We start from the raw sequence: 17,950 nt of genomic DNA, 5'->3' as shown, positions 1-17,950 counted from the left end.
CCGAACGTGCGTTCCTCACGACAGCAGGTGGAATGTTTCGTGGTTTCCGGTTTTGTGTTTGGTTTCTGGTTGTGATTGTCTTCCAGTTTCTGCGTCTTTCGTGTTATGTGTGAAGGGGCCCTAAGGAAAGTTTCTTAAGGTTACCAGGACGTGTGAGCATAATTTTAGCACAAACGCTTAGAGAATGTTAGGCCTAACATTCTGGGAATGTTTGACAATAGCTTTAGCAACAACGTTTTGAGAAGGTTAGACTTAACATTCTGGGAATGTTTTTAAAGACAGTTACTTTTTGGTTGCCAGAACGTTTGACAATAACGTTACCACAAATGTTTTGAGAGCGTTAGACCTCACCCTCTGAGAACATTTTTAAGGAAAGTTTCTTTTTGGTTTCCAGATCGCAATCTAGTCATTGAAAGAAATTTGAAGCAAGAAAGACGGTGAAACAAGAATTAATATATTTTCCAAATTTCTCTCAACTATCAACATGGCTTGTCAATATATAAAAGGAAGTAATATGGTGTGAAAACATTGTAGAAAAATTTCTGAAACTATAACCTAAATGTGACCAATATATATAATGTTACCAAAATGTTATGTGTTAGCTGGGTACTTGTGGGTTTTCGATATCGACAATTTCCCATGGTGATCTGTGTATTTTGGCCAATCTTTACCACACAGGTGCCACATCAAACTGTCAAACCAGCCAATTCAAGCAAAAGAAATTGATGTATTTGTGAAGCATTATGTCCCCCGAGGTCCTGCGTGTGTAATCCATTTATGTGACATTATTTGTTTAATCCATGCTTTTGTATATATATATAAAAAAAACATGCAAATACATCATTTGCAAATACAGCAGTTAGACAGAAGGGACATTTACCTGAGCAACGGACTCCCTGGGCGATAAGACCCCACATAAAGTTGGCACAGTACTCACACCAGTGCGGCCCTCGAAATGTGTGTACCTGAGGTTAGAGAAAACATGGTTTTAGACATATAGGCACGTGCACTTGCAAGTCACTCTTGTGCATGTTTTAAGTGGGAGAGCCACCCTTTAGGACAGTTTGGATAGAGATTATGCTCTGATCTGCTGCTGCAGCGGACGGGAGCCTCCAAAAGAGAGCATTTGTGTCCACAAGGCAGATTAAAGGATTTACTTTAATGTGTCTGGCATCTGCTGTGGGACTACCAGACACATGCAGCCAAGCCTGTAAGTCAAAATGACAGATGTGAGCACACCGTGCACCCTGGAAGCACAGATAAGATGTCACACCTGCATGCACGTGCACACACATGTGCCTTCATTGTTACACTGCACTTTAAATAGGTTGTAGCAGCCTGATGGCTGAGGTAGCTGCACAGCAGGTGGCCAGTGGACGGTTTTGTTCCCTTTTAGATAGAGAAGCTGGGACGGTCATCCAACCTGCCCGGTAACTAAATCTGAACATTCAGGTGCCCAAAGACAATGTCACCATATAAATTCTCCTTTGTATGGGGAATAACTGTGTTTTACTTCCCGCACAGTGCAGCTGAGAGCATAACTCAAGTCTGTAACAGCTTTTACAAAATCAGCAGCCTCAAACAAAAATGGATCTGAGAGCATGAAAATCAATGAGGGTCGATGAGCGCCGCTGTTAATGGGATGTGTTCTATCCATTAGTTACTCTTGTGCATGGTGCTGTCAGCTGCGCAGGTTCTCATCAAAGCATGCAGCGCTCCATGCACATATGGCCTCAAAAGCAAGTAAGCTAAACAGTCAAATGATAATTAGCTGCAAAGGTAAACAAAGTATCAAGTTGATCACCTTGAAGTTATGGATCTTCTCATAGGAGCACTGCTTCTCTGGCGTGTCTTTCAAGGCACTCCGTCGCACCAGAGGGGAGGAGATCTGTGGACAGGAGGTCAGGAGTTTAATAGGTTTCCACAAAAATGTTGCCTTACTCCAAAATTTGACTCCCAGAGCCAAAGCTAGAAGTTCCTGGCGCTTCCTGTCTTGTCTTTTCGCCTTGTTTCTTATCAGCTCTCCTCCCAATCCTCCTCCATTCCCTTCAGCTTCCACAATGGCCTGGTCAGGTTCCCACAGACGTTCCATCTCCTCTGTCAGCCGGTACGGCGAGGGTATGCGAGCACCGAGCAGCAGACACTGATGGAAACTGTCTGGTGTGGAGGCAGCAGCTACACCCCGCTGCCCTCTGACCCAGGAGGGTGACTGCTGACAGCCGGAGTGAGGGCAGCTCTGCATCTGAGTGCAGGAGGGAGCAAGAAGAACAGGGAGAACAGGGCCGGCAGTGGGCAGCCTGAGGGAAGGAGTGTGCCTTACACAATGGCCCTCTTTCACACACCCAGAAAGGAAAGCCGAGTCCCTGATGGGGAGGGGCCAGGAGGTGCAGAGGGAGGGGGCCGGGTGCTGTCAGGACCACTTCACACAGCTCAACAGCTTTGTAACGCAGGATCAATAGCACAGAGGCCCTCTTCGTGGCCCACATTAGCACGCTGCCTTCCAGAAACACTGCAGAAAAACCAGCCGGCAGCAACTCTTCTCTAAAAAGGGTCACTCGTCTACAAAAACCCAGACCCGCAGTTCTCCAGCTGGACAGAACCGCACTGAACCCTCATAATTCAGATTTCCAGTGGAGTCAGTGTACTGCTGAGATTCCCCTCAAAAGAGCTTCCAGACACACTGACTGCAACCGACTCGTGCAGCCTGTCACTCATCACCAACAGAGTCAGACCATCTTCTGGGATTGAGTGAGATTACTACTTTAATCTGTACACATGGTGTAATCCCACAGTGGCCAAATCCAAGTCAAATCTGACAAGAAACTCATTTGCAGGTCTGCCGCCGTAGACTTCATGGGTGTGTGTTTGTGTGTGTGTGGGGGGGGACTGTTGCTATGTTCAACCTTTTTCAATTTGCCCACATCAGATCTGCTTGGAACAAATCAGTAAAGTGCAGTTCTTCAGTGCCCACCGAGACATCCCAACAAAACGTCAAATAACTATCGGTGAGCAAAGCCAATGAAAAAAAAAAATATAAAGTAGTGATGTAAATATCTATTTACATCAGAGATTAGTTTGTTAGGTTATTTTCAGTAGGACTAATCAGTTTTCATCTGCTCGCCAGGAAATTTGGTGGAATGTTTGAATCCACAATTGGATTCTGGATCAGTACTTCACTTTCTTAACTTCCCATTTGGCAGAAGGACAGTTTTGTCTTTTCAGTGTCAGAAGACACTTTTGAAATATCTCTCACCATTTCACAAAACCAAGTACTGATAAAAAAAGATGCAGTGCACTATAATCCATCTGTATGTCCACATGCACTCCCAGATATTATGCTATATATCATATAGTTTTGTGTAGACTTTGTCAAACACTGTATCAAAAAGGGAAGTGTTACAAAACAAAATTCAGCCACTACTCAGACTTCAGCAACTCTTGAGAGGAGATTTTTTTTTTGTTGTTCCTAAATTACTCAGACTCCAATTTTCTGTTTGTTCCAATTAAACAATTTTCTTGAAAATGACCAGAAACTGCCTATTTTGACCTTTGACTCTAAGTGAACTCACACTTCGCTGGACCACTGAGGTTGCAGAGCAGATTTTGACCTAAAGATTGCGACACTACCACTTTTGACTGCTGACTCTGATCAAATCCCCCCCTCCATTGTATGAAAAATAGCACCAGTGGCAGTATATTCTATCTGTGCAACTGAGAAAGATTTTTTTTTAAAAAAAGAGGACATGAAATTTCAGCTAGTTTGCCAGAAGGCACATGGGAGACTCAAGCCCAGATTTGATCTATTTTCATGTATTCAAGTCCTTCTCTGTTTCACGCCACCATGCAACCGTGACTGATGATGCAACAGACAGAAGCTCCACTATGAACAGTTTCTCCAACCACAACCACAGAAGCCTGTATCTCCTTCACATTTGTTATGGTTTCTTGGTGGCTCACTCATCTCCTTCTTGCGTGGGAACTCAGTTTTTGAGAAATGCTTACACCAAACAGATTATGATGATAATGTTAGTATTTCATGATTTATATAAAAGCTGGATAAACACATATTCAGTGGCTTGGAAATGTCATGTATCCATCCCCTGACTTGTCTAAAGAAAACTGACTGTGAAAGTGAAGACATAGCTGTGTTATACTAATGGGGACACAGACTTATGCACGCCATTATTCTACCTTTGATATTTTTCTCGTCATGTTGTAAAGATTTGTTTACGCTCTGAGTTTAAAGGGAATTATTTATCAAATTTTAATCATTTTGTGTCAAGTGGACACAAACCTGTTCACAGCAGTGTATGGTCATTCAACATATCAAAATAGAATATTACAGAAAAAAACACTATTAGAATTATACATAAAGTTCAGTTAAAATGATCATACTAATGCTTCATTTTAAAAAGAAAAATACTTCAGATATATTGTAATAAATTTATTATCTGCACTAGTACCACTAAAGAGTCTGAAATGTTTACAGATGGTACAGAGTACTGCTGTTTGAGATTTGACTAAAGCCAAGATATTTGACCACATCACACTCTGTACTTGCTCCCTGTGACTGTTAAAGCAGACTTAAAGATTTTGCTGCTGAAATAACCTTCTAAATGGTTGCGCACTTGCCTATCTTACTGAACTTGTTAAGCTTTATCTGCCTTCTCATGCTCTGCAGTTGCAGGATGCATTCATGCTCTTTGTCCCCAAGGTGAAAAATAAGTCAGCAGGCTTCAGAGGCTTTGCCGAATGGTCTACGTTAAGCAACAGTTTGCCCATTGTAATTAGAAAGTGTACTCCCAAAGAATCTTTTGAAGTTAAGGTTTCTAAAATCTACGTATTTATTGTCTACTGTCTATCAGTGTGCAAATATAATTAAGATAAGACAGAAGTCTTATCTTAATTATATTTACTGGTCTGTATGTTTTATTTCTACTTGATACTTTAGATCATACTACTACATTAAAAAGCTGAACTGTGCTTGTGTAGTTAATTTCTGGAATGGGTTTATTTAGGACTTAGACAACTAGTAAGTCCCTCCGGCTTCACTCGGGAATGCCACAGCAGATCCAAGATGGATAACAAATAAAAAATATAACACAGCGCTAAAATACCCTCGGCCATATGAGCATGATCTTCTTTATCATTTGTAATTGTTTAGTATAATATATATACACACACACATTAATTATTAAGGGCCCTGTCCCACTGGCGTTTAGGAGGATTTGTGGATGGAATGCGCACAAAAGTGGCCCACATCCGCCAAACAACCGCAATAACCGTGTAACAGTCCTGTATGAGTCGGCCGCCATCCGAACACATCCGTGATCATCCGCAGAGGCACACATGTCCGCAGCCATGATTTTTGAGCGGCTCAAAATTCCTGGCTGCGGATGAGATCCGCATCACTGCCTGAACACATACTGAAGACATACGCAGGACATACACAACCAACGCGCCGCATATCCCCTGTCATCCGCTGATATCCGCAACCGACGGGTTGGCGTGGCGGACCGGGACAGCGTGCAAAACAGATATGACGCGTGCCCAGCACGGTCACATCACGGTCGCAAATGGTATGTCGCGCATGCAGACAGAGTGGGCACGGATGAAGCGAGTGCATCATGGCTGCTGTGCCCCTCATGAGGGTGCCTCCACGGTCGCCTTCGCTTCTGTTCCGTTATATCCGCTTTTCTTCCTCATGTATTCGCTGATCCACCCCGGGACATTTGTCATTTCCACCCACCTTTGTTGCGGACGCTCAGCTTTTGTCTCCTCATTTCATGCGCAGATCCTCCTAAACGCCAGTGGGACAGGGCCCTGAGATCCTATTGTCTTACTTACAATTTGTACATGTTCACTAAAGCCCCTCTATCAATCAATCAATCAATCACAAACAATATTTACGTTTATGAGCTTTTGAGAAGAGCAGAAGTTAGCTTTGAGTTATCGGACGTTAGTGTGCATGCTGACATCTACAAAAAGTCTTGTAAATCCTTCCAGAAGTGTTATCAGATTACAAAAACAGCATTTTCAGTTTTAGAAGTGTTTATTTCTCACAAGCTTTTACATAATGTATAACAAAGAGGTTATATGTACACACAAACAAAACAATCTTTGCAGCTAACTACTAGCCTGTGACATCACCACACTAACAGGTTCAGGTTCAGGTGACTTTATTTGTACCCGTAGGTAGATTTAACTTAACGTCCACTACATGTCTTGTAAATCACTTCCGAGGTGTTATTAGGTTCCAAAAACAGCATTTTCACTCTTAGATGTGTTTAATTTTTTGCTTGATTTTATATAATATATGAGAAACATGTATAAAAACACAAAAAACGAAGCAATTTTGGAGACCAGCCAGTGATGTCGCGGTGTAGCTCTACTCTGATTGGCTGTCAGCCCCACCATTAAAAAAAAAGGAACAGAATGGAACAGAATGTGACTTTTTAACCTCTTAAAATAGGTCAAAGTTAACCATCTTTGAACTTGTTCAAGGTCTGTGTCCCAAGAATGTTACCTGTAAATTTGCTGAGCAAAGACAGACGGACGGACGTAATTTCAATTTATTTTCATTTATATAGCGCCAAATCACAACAGAGTTGCCTCAAAGCACTTCACACAGGTATGGTTTAACTTTACCAACCCCCAGAGCAACAGTGGTAAGGAAAAACTCTCTCTGAGGAAGAAACCTCAAGCAGACCAGACTCAAAGGGGTGACCCTCTGCTTGGGCCATGCTACAAACATAAATTACAGAACAATTCACAGAACAATTCACGGACGAATATACAAGAAATGCTATTGGCGCACAGGACAGGAGGGTCGCCAACACAAATACAACTCCCATCTCTGGATGGAGCTGCACCTTAAACAGAGAGAAAAAACAAAATCAGGCATCAGAAAGACAAAAAATAATTTCCCAGCATTAAACAACAAGAAAAACAGAGAAATACTAAGGTGATCACCGGCTACTAGCCCTAAACTTCACTAAAAGACCCAGAATTTAGGTAAAGTTACGCAAAGTCTTTGCAATACCCGATGACCATATTTGATGGTCTCGGGTAATAAAATTAATGTAATGAGATGAAACAAAGAACGTGACAGATTATCACTTTTGAAAAGCCAGAACCAATTAACAGTTTTTAACATACACTACTATAAATCTGCAAGACTAATTAAATAATCTACTAATCATTTAAACTCTAGCTGTCCAATCAGACAGCTCTGGATTTATGGTGATAAAGAACAAAAGCCAAATGGCAAACTGCTGATGAAAACCCCCAAAGACAGATGGACAGTGAGTGGGGGGAGACAACCCACAGGGCCCTGCCCACTCTGTGCTTCTGATATCTGGGACAAGCTCTTCTAAAGTGATAGCTGTGAGAATGACAGGACAGGTGAGGATATTTGTCATTGAACATTCTTCAGCTCGGTCAGGGAGGAGATGAGCAGTAGGGCACTGGGAGATATTTTAACCCTGTGAGGTAGGAGGGAGGAGGAGGAGGGCTGCAATCTTTGTCTGCAGGCAGATGGCTTCTTGTCTCTTAAATAAGAGACTGTTAAAAAGGACACAAAAGGTAGTCGCACAACAAGCTCTGCTTTCTTTACAGTGGCTCCACTTATTTTATGCCTGTGTGTCACTTTGTGAGAGGGCAGCTGGGTGGATTCTGCTGTGATTGCATGGAATCATGGGAAAAATGCACTGAGCACTGATACAGTAAAACAACAGGGCACAAACAAAACAGCCCTAACGTCTCTGCCAAACACAAAAACAGGCTTACTGTGAGGGAAACAGTCATCATAATGCATTTACTGTTAGCAAATACCACACAAATAAACCAACAATAAACAGATATTGTGTGAAATGTGTTTTCAATAGCATCATTGATAACTGAGCATTCCTAATGTGCAGTCCTACTCAACAATACTGGTGTTCTGCACAGTATACACTTTGGAAATATTCCGCAGATGGACCTCAGATGGAATGTTGCTACTGCACAAGAGTCTCCGAAGAGTGCAAAGCCATGTTCTAGAAGTGGAAGTATTATTCAAATTTCCAATATTTCACAAATATTAAACCTGAACCCATTCAAAATAAAATTATTTGCAAGGTTGCTAGGCAACTGAAACATCAGGTTTAAGAGCCTTGTTAAAACACCAGAAATGGCAGCCAGTTCTGGGCGCACATGTTCTGCATGGAATGTTGACACCCGTTATTGTTTTATCCGCAGGACTTTGCCTCCAACAGACACAAGTGTATGAAGAGGATTTACGTTGAGGGAAAGGATGTGCACAGACAGGGTGAGCAGCCACATGGACACGGTTGGCAACAGAGACATAACATTTAAAGTTGCCATGACAGTTGGCTTAACACCTTTTTCAATATGCATTGTTGTAAATGTATTTATAATGCATGGCTGTAAATGTAAGGTGCAGCTGTGTCCGCTGGACTTTGAGACGCAAATGAATGGACGTACCAACATCCTTATTCTGCACTATTTTTAAGCTAATTTAAGAGTTGTTCATCTCTCTTCAACTGTCGCGCTTGCTTTTGTGTAGTCTATATGTGCATTGTTATGGAGTCAGAGTGAGCTTTCTCTGTCTGTTATAAGGCAGGAGTGTGTGATTAGTGTTTAGAATGTGTTAATTGTCAAAGCATGGGTTGATACACAATATGATAATGGATTAACAGTGCCTCCATTTTGTTTCAAAACACATTTGAATAGACAGTGTACATACTGAATTAAAATCTTTCAGCTTCCTTGTTTGAACAGTTAATTTTCACTGTGCTTATGACACCTTCAATGCACACACAATAACCACCTACCTACCTATTCACTCACTGCATTTTACAGGGTATTTGTCTACAAAGACCAGGAATAACTGTTATTGTTAATTCTGTGTTGTGTTTTGTATGTGTTAAACCAGTGTTGCAAGTTTCAAGAGGAATGTGACCAAAATTTAGCCATTGAGCAAATTCCAAGATGTAAAAAAAAAAAAAAGGAGAAGGTCAAAGCAAAGCAACCTTCACACCCTCTGAGTGCATTTTGTTACACAAGCGTTTGCAGTCACGGGCATGTGGCGGCATCCAACACCAAGTAAATACCTGTGGATGTCGACGACACAGGGAACCTACTGTGCCTCTGAGACCTCGGGTGCGGCTGTGTAATCAGTAAACACGGAGTTCAAAAAAGCAACCACAGATTCAGCCTGTCGGTCCAAGTCTGAGCATCTCAGAGACGTGACACCAGAGAGGACAGAAAACCTGGTGACCACTGAGCTTTATGTATCAAAGGGACCTTATTGTGGTCTGCAGATGTTCTGTCTCTGCAAAACAAACTGGCTGCAACACTGCCTGACGCCATTTGACAGAGTTAAACTGTGTGCTAAGCAAACAGGTTAATCTGCAAGATTTAGAGCTTTTTTGAGGGTGAGTGTCTGCACTGGGGGCTTCTGAGAGGCTGATGTGTAGCATTAAGATAATTGGACGTCTCGACAAGTCAGTAAACGACTAACCGCTTTCCATAAGGGCTCAAGTGTTTGCATGAATGACGCACATTCTCAAGTGACAAAAACTGAAGACTGATGATAAGATATGGGCTGATACGCTATCAGGCAGTGCCGTCACCCGTCTGTCACTGAACGTCAGCACACAAAAGGCAGAAATCACACAATTATAGCTTGAAGATGGGAAGCACATGAAGGTTATGCCTTTTAACTCGTGAATGAACATCTTCCAAAAACACTTGCAATGATCAATTAAATGTGAGCCGACATGTTGTTGTCAGCGTAAAGACTGACAAAACAAGTTTAGACTGCCACCTAGTGGAAGAAAAGTTGGGCTTCTTTGACAGAAAGAAAGAGGGATGTTCCTCGTTCCTCATTAGTAAATCATTCACGGACTTTAATCTGACAGCCGCTCAGAGAGCTAAAGAACACAATGTGCAGTTTGTCTCAGCGAAGATGAGTATGTGTGATATGCACGGCAGGCGGACCAAAGTCCCCTCAGTCATCATTACCTTTCAAAGGAGGCAATGAAGCATAGCTGCAGCAAACACACCCAGGGGCTCTAAAGTGCCCACTCCAATCCAACTCTAACCGTAAATGTTCCGCTGCTTCAATACCAGCCTAATGTTCACTGTCAGCTGAAATACTGCTATTTTTAGGAAACTGTTCCTTTTCAAGAGATAGAAAGACTGATTTATAATGTGAGATTAGATATCTGTTTTGTTTGAAAACTTTGCTGGTTAGTGTACTTGTTTGTTTGTTATAGAGCAGGATTCCTCCAAAACCAAAAACTAGGGTTGGGATGACTCATGACAATCACTCAGCTGGATATCATTTTTTCTTGACGACTAATCTTGATTATAAAGCAGCAAGGTTAGCTCTAAAGATCAAAACTCTAAATCGCTCACCCACTCATCTGCAACCCCTTACTCCAATGAAGGGTCTCGGGGAGCTGAAGCCTATCCCAACAGTCATAGGGTGTGAGGCGGGGTGCACCCTGGACAGGATGCCAGTCTGTCGCAGGGCCACATAGAGACAAACAAACACATTTACACCCGCGCGGACAAGTATGGACAATTTTTTAAAGTTTACAATCCACATAACCTGCATGTCTTTGGATGTGGGAGGAAGCCGGAGCACCTGGAGGGAACTCACGCAAACCTAGGGAGAACATGCAAGCTCCACACAGAAAGGCCACAGGCGGGAATCGATCCCATGACCTTCTTGCTGCGAGGCAACAGTGCTAACCACTGAGACACCATGCTGCCTCAAAACTCCAAATTAACTAATTAAATGAACCAGAACCACCAGGTTTAAAAACAGCTTTTTTCCTAGTGTCATAAGACACCTTTGACCTCCAACCTCAACCCTCACCTCCCCTTTGACAGTACTACTGATCCTCCCTCAATCTCACTGCACTACTCTTGATGCTGCTACTTTTACATTTAACATTATTGTGATGTTTACACTATCTGCACTCGGCATTTACTGAGGTCTTAATCTCTTTAATCTTTCATAATTATTTACACCAAGATTATATTAGCACCTTATCTATCTATCTATCTATCTATCTATCTATCTATCTATCTATCTATCTATCTATCTATCTATCTATCTATCTATCTATCTATCTATCTATCTATCTATCTATCTATCTATCTATCTATCTATCTATCTATCTATCTATCTATCTATCTATCTATCTATCTATCTATCTATCTATCTATCTATCTATCTATCTATCTATCTATCTATCTTTTAGTAATTTTACTGGTGTATTTATTGCTGGTGTACTTATTTATTCATTAAGATAATACTTTCTGTTGTCCATGCTTCATGCACTGTATAAAAACAATACAGATGAACTGAATGGAATAAAGCTACACCATGTAAGAATTAGAGGTGTTTATTTGCAGAAATTAAAACTAGTATTCTTAACCATCTGTTTATTTGTGTTTAATGACATACAACAACAAATCAATGCGTTTTCATGAGCTTAGAATGAGCCCTTCATACTGTATGTATATGAGAGCGAGCCCCCTTATGGAGGCCACCATGATGATACAATATCCCAAAAGGGGCATACTTTCTTCGCATTGTGCGACACGGCTGGAAGACTGAAGAAAACAAAGATGAATCAGTGGTTGCTCCCCCAGACGCTGTCTACTGGCAGCTAGTGCAGGCAAACAAGTTTGACAACCTCCATTTTTGGGAAATTCACCCTATTGAGGTTTCAAATCCCGCAAAATCTCCCAAACGTTCGGAGAGGTTGCTGCGCTGCGAGATGTCAGTAACATTGAGAACTATTTTGAGATGGTCTGACCAGGCTGCACTTTAACCGCTGCACACTCTCTTGAATATATTATCTGGGTTTATAGAAGTTGTTATTGTGTTTGTTTAATGTAAACACACATTAAGTTAGTCAGTTATTTTCAAAGGGATTTCCTGTTCATGTCGTTCTGGGGGAAAGTGAAGTTTGCTCTTTAACGTCCCGCTTATTGTCCTTTACAGCACTGTTTGTCCAGTTTGTTCCAGAGTAATGGACTGCATTTACTGTATATAGCGCTTTTCCATCTGCATCAGGTCCTTAAAGCGCTTTACACAATAATGCCTCACATTCACCCTGATGTCAGGCTGCTGCCATGCAAGGCGCCCACTACACCCCTGGACCAACCTGGGGTGGGACCAACCTGGGGATTAAGGACCTTGCCAAGGGCCCTTAGTGATTTTCCGGTCAGGCTGGGATTTGAACTGAGAATCCTCTGGTCTCAAGCCCAACGCTTTAACCACTAGGCCATCACCTCCCCAAGTACAGTCAGGAAAATAAGTATTTGAACACTCTGCGGTTTTGCAAGTTCTCCCACTTAGAAATCATGGAGGGGTCTGAAATTTTTGTCTTAGGTGCATGTCCACTGTGAGAGACATAATCTAAAAAAAAAAAAAATCCGGAAGCCACAATGTATGATTTTTTTTTAAATAATTTATTTGTATGTTACTGCTGCAAATAACTATTTGAACACCTACCAACCAGCAAGAATTCTGGCTCACACAGACCTGTTAATTTTTCTTTAAGAAGCCCTCTTATTCTGCACTCTTTTCCTGTATTAATTGCACCTGTTTGAACTTGTTACCTGTATAAAAGACACCTGTTCACACACTCAATCAATCAAACTCCAACCTGTCCACCATAGCCAAGACCAAAGAGCTGTCTAGGGACACCAGGGACACAACTGTAGACCTGCACAAGGCTGGGATGGACTACAGGACAACAGGCAAGCAGCTTGGTAGAAGACAACAACTGTTATGATTATTTATTACAAAGTGGAAGAAACACAAGATGACTGTCAATCTCCCTCGGTCTGGGATTCCATGTAAGATCTCACTTTGTGGGGTAACCGCAGGGTGTTCAAATACTTATTTTCCTCACTCTATATAATAGTAATATATAAATACCTAAAATTCAGTTTGCTTTTATTAAATTCCACACAGGTTAAATGTAGCAGACACAAATTATTTGGAATATTTGTTTTAGCAAGTTTTCAGGGTCTCATGCAGTCTCTTGTTAACGTGATGAAAAGCATAAAAAACTACATTTTAGTAGTATACAACCCCTGGCAATAATTATGGAATCACCGGCCTCGGAGGATGTTCATTCAGTTGTTTAATTTTGTAGAAAAAAGCAGATCACAGACATGACACAAAACTAAAGTCATTTCAAATGGCAACTTTCTGGCTTTAAGAAACACTATAAGAAATCAAGAAAAAAAAATTGTGGCAGTCAGTAATGGTTACTTTTTTAGACCAAGCAGAGGGAAAAAAATATGGACTCACTCAATTCTGAGGAATAAATTATGGAATCACCCTGTAAATTTTCATCCCCAAAACTAACACCTGCATCAAATCAGATCTGCTCGTTAGTCTGCATCTAAAAAGGAGTGATCACACCTTGGAGAGCTGTTGCACCAAGTGGACTGATATGAATCATGGCTCCAACACGAGAGATGTCAATTGAAACAAAGGAGAGGATTATCAAACTCTTAAAAGAGGGTAAATCATCACGTAATGTTGCAAAAGATGTTGGTTGTTCACAGTCAGCTGTGTCTAAACTCTGGACCAAATACAAACAACATGGGAAGGTTGTTAAAGGCAAACATACTGGTAGACCAAGGAAGACATCAAAGCGTCAAGACAGAAAACTTAAAGCAATATGTCTCAAAAATCGAAAATGCACAACAAAACAAATGAGGAACGAATGGGAGGAAACTGGAGTCAACATCTGTGACCGAACTGTAAGAAACCGCCTAAAGGAAATGGGATTTACATACAGAAAAGCTAAACGAAAGCCATCATTAACACCTAAACAGAAAAAAACAAGGTTACAATGGGCTAAGGAAAAGCAATCGTGGACTGTGGATGACTGGATGAAAGTCATATTCAGTGATGAATCTCGAATCTGCATTGGGCAAGGTGATGATGCTGGAACTTTTGTTTGGTGCCGAGATGAGATTTATAAAGATGACTGCCTGAAGAGAACATGTAAATTTCCACAGTCATTGATGATATGGGGCTGCATGTCAGGTAAAGGCACTGGGGAGATGGCTGTCATTACAACGTCAATAAATGCACAAGTTTACGTTAATATTTTGGACACTTTTCTTATCCCATCAATTGAAAGGATGTTTGGGGATGATGAAATCATTTTTCAAGATGATAATGCATCTTGCCATAGAGCAAAAACTGTGAAAACATTCCTGGCAAAAAGACACATAGGGTCAATGTCATGGCCTGCAAATAGTCCGGATCTTAATCCAATTGAAAATCTTTGGTGGAACTTGAAGAAAATGGTCCATGACAAGGCTCCAACCTGCAAAGCTGATCTGGCAACAGCAATCAGAGAAAGTTGGAGCCAGATTGATGAAGAGTACTGTTTGTCACTCATTAAGTCCATGCCTCAGAGACTGCAAGCTGTTATAAAAGCCAGAGGTGGTGCAACAAAATACTAGTGATGTGTTGGAGCGTTCTTTTGTTTTTCATGATTCCATAATTTTTTCCTCAGAATTGAGTGATTCCATATTTTTTCCCTCTGCTTGGTCTAAAAAAGTAACCGTTACTGACTGCCACAATTTTTTTTCCTGATTTCTTATAAAGCCAGAAAGCTGCCATTTGAAATCAATCAATCAATCAATTTTTTTATATAGCGCCAAATCACAACAAACAGTTGCCCCAAGGCGCTTTATATTGTAAGGCAAGGCCATACAATAATTATGTAAAACCCCAACGGTCAAAACGACCCCTGTGAGCAAGCACTTGGCTACAGTGGGAAGGAAAAACTCCCTTTTAACAGGAAGAAACCTCCAGCAGAACCAGGCTCAGGGAGGGGCAGTCTTCTGCTGGGACTGGTTGGGGCTGAGGGAGAGAACCAGGAAAAAGACATGCTGTGGAGGGGAGCAGAGATCGATCACTAATGATTAAATGCAGAGTGGTGCATACAGAGCAAAAAGAGAAAGAAACAGTGCATCATGGGAACCCCCCAGCAGTCTATGTCTATAGCAGCATAACTAAGGGATGGTTTAGGGTCACCTGATCCAGCCCTAACTATAAGCTTTAGCAAAAAGGAAAGTTTTAAGCCTAATCTTAAAAGTAGAGAGGGTGTCTGTCTCCCTGATCTGAATTGGGAGCTGGTTCCACAGGAGAGGAGCCTGAAAGCTGAAGGCTCTGCCTCCCATTCTACTCTTACAAACCCTAGGAACTACAAGTAAGCCTGCAGTCTGAGAGCGAAGCGCTCTATTGGGGTGATATGGTACTACGAGGTCCCTAAGATAAGATCAATCAATCAATCAATCAATTTTTTTATATAGCGCCAAATCACAACAAACAGTTGCCCTAAGGCGCTTTATATTGTAAGGCAAGGCCATACAATAATTATGTAAAACCCCAACGGTCAAAACGACCCCCTGTGAGCAAGCACTTGGCTACAGTGGGAAGGAAAAACTCCCTTTTAACAGGAAGAAACCTCCAGCAGAACCAGGCTCAGGGAGCGGCAGTCTTCTGCTGGGACTGGTTGGGGCTGAGGGAGAGAACCAGGAAAAAGACATGCTGTGGAGGGGAGCAGAGATTGATCACTAATGATTAAATGCAGAGTGGTGCATACAGAGCAAAAAGAGAAAGAAACAGTGCATCATGGGAACCCCCCAGCAGTCTACGTCTATAGCAGCATAACTAAGGGATGGTTCAGGGTCACCTGATCCAGCCCTAACTATAAGCTTTAGCAAAAAGGAAAGTTTTAAGCCTAATCTTAAAAGTAGAGAGGGTGTCTGTCTCCCTGATCTGAATTGGGAGCTGGTTCCACAGGAGAGGAGCCTGAAAGCTGAAGGCTCTGCCTCCCATTCTACTCTTACAAACCCTAGGAACTACAAGTAAGCCTGCAGTCTGAGAGCGAAGCGCTCTATTGGGGTGATATGGTACTACGAGGTCCCTAAGATAAGATGGGACCTGATTATTCAAAACCTTATAAGTAAGAAGAAGAATTTTAAATTCTATTCTAGAATTAACAGGAAGCCAATGAAGAGAGGCCAATATGGGTGAGATATGCTCTCTCCTTCTAGTCCCCGTCAGTACTCTAGCTGCAGCATTTTGAATTAACTGAAGGCTTTTTAGGGAACTTTTAGGACAACCTGATAATATGAATTACAATAGTCCAGCCTAGAGGAAATAAATGCATGAATTAGTTTTTCAGCATCACTCTGAGACAAGACCTTTCTGATTTTAGAGATATTGCGTAAATGCAAAAAGCAGTCCTACATATTTGTTTAATATGCGCTTTGAATGACATATCCTGATCAAAAATGACTCCAAGATTTCTCACAGTATTACTAGAGGTCAGGGTAATGCCATCCAGAGTAAGGATCTGGTTAGACACCATGTTTCTAAGATTTGTGGGGCCAAGTACAATAACTTCAGTTTTATCTGAGTTTAAAAGCAGGAAATTAGAGGTCATCCATGTCTTTATGTCTGTAAGACAATCCTGCAGTTTAGCTAATTGGTGTGTGTCCTCTGGCTTCATGGATAGATAAAGCTGGATATCATCTGCGTAACAATGAAAATTTAAGAAATGACTTTAGTTTTATGTCATGTCTGTGATCTGCTTTTGTTCTACAAAATTAAACAACTGAATGAACATCCTCTGAGGCCGGTGATTCCATAATTTTTGCCAGGGGTTGTAATGTTCATTTGCAATTGTCATCAACTGTCATGGATTCACTGTGTTGTTTTGACTGCAGCAACTCTCTGGCGTGTAAGGGATTATGGGATATCTCAACAGGGCGAATGGAAGATCATACATTTTACTTATCACAAAAGAAGGAAAGGGAACAAAAAACACTGTCACCAAAGAAGCAAAAAGCTGAAGGGAAACAATATCGTGACTGGCGACAGGCTTAATGTATTCTGCAACCTCACCATTTGATGACACTAAATCCTACAGACTGCAGCTTAAAAATACAACTACAGAACTACGAGTTGAAAATAGAGCATTAACACAGTGAAGTAACATAGAAATAATTTGTTGTTTGTGGTACTTCTTGATTCAAGATATTACCTTAAAGCCCTTATCTGCGTTTACACATAACGACGACAAGTTCACAAATGCCACAAAGTATACATTCTATGCCACTGATCACGAATGTGATGATTCGGGGGCAGAAGGCTCAGGTTCCTAAGAAACCGCTCCAACTTGATACCACGCGTTACGATTAATGGCACGTGTTGCTGGAGAATTATCAGGAACCATTACGCACGGTCAAGAATAATGTTTTTGTTGTTGCACGCTAGTGTGTTAACCGCGCATCATTAAGTTCTGTCACGGTGTGAATGAGGAAATTATCTACACACACACACACACACACACACACCACACACACACACAACACACACACACACACACACACACACACACACACACACACACACACCACACACACACCACACACACACACCCATATTCATCCAACCATCAGTTGCTGACAATTCAGATTGCTCCAGTTTTGCTCCTTAAAATCCACAGCACAGAACGTTTGACTGCATGCTTAGATGGGCTCTGTGCCATATGAGTGGCGCAGAGAGGAAGAGGATATGGATAGAGCCAGATGAGTGGCTCCACGCGGCTCTCGTCTCGAGGGTTTTCCCAAACATCAGGCACAGCAGCAGCAGGTGGAACACCTGCGGCAGCGCTCTGATGAAGCATGGAACAAGACTTTTAGCCGACTTGGCGTCTCTGTCCTTCTTCAGTCATACTGCAGCAATGAAACTGAATGTGGTGCAGCAGGGTTTTAATTGTGTGCATGTCACAGAAGAATGCTGTCCCTCTCTATTAAGGATCACCGCTAATCAAGACAGATCAACACACTCAGTTACAACCTCCATGACATGAGGTGAAAT

General features: G+C 41.7%; 1 protein-coding gene across 1 annotated transcript in view; it reads right to left on the bottom strand.

The window, feature by feature from the left end:
- The window catches only part of chn2 (chimerin 2), a 123,365-nt gene that overhangs the window by 15,410 nt on the left and 90,005 nt on the right, over window positions 1–17,950 (bottom strand). The window contains exons 8-9 of the mRNA XM_034175008.1: window positions 1,805–1,888; window positions 881–965 (exon numbers count right to left, since the gene is read on the bottom strand). Coding sequence (XP_034030899.1) covers window positions 881–965; window positions 1,805–1,888 — 169 coding nt within the window. The remainder of the gene's footprint in view (window positions 1–880; window positions 966–1,804; window positions 1,889–17,950) is intronic.

The sequence above is a fragment of the Thalassophryne amazonica genome, chromosome 7 (genome assembly GCF_902500255.1).
Source record: "Thalassophryne amazonica chromosome 7, fThaAma1.1, whole genome shotgun sequence".
Taxonomy (NCBI): domain Eukaryota; kingdom Metazoa; phylum Chordata; class Actinopteri; order Batrachoidiformes; family Batrachoididae; genus Thalassophryne; species Thalassophryne amazonica.
Note: the sequence above shows the minus strand (reverse complement) of the source record. Positions and strands in the feature narration are given on the sequence as shown.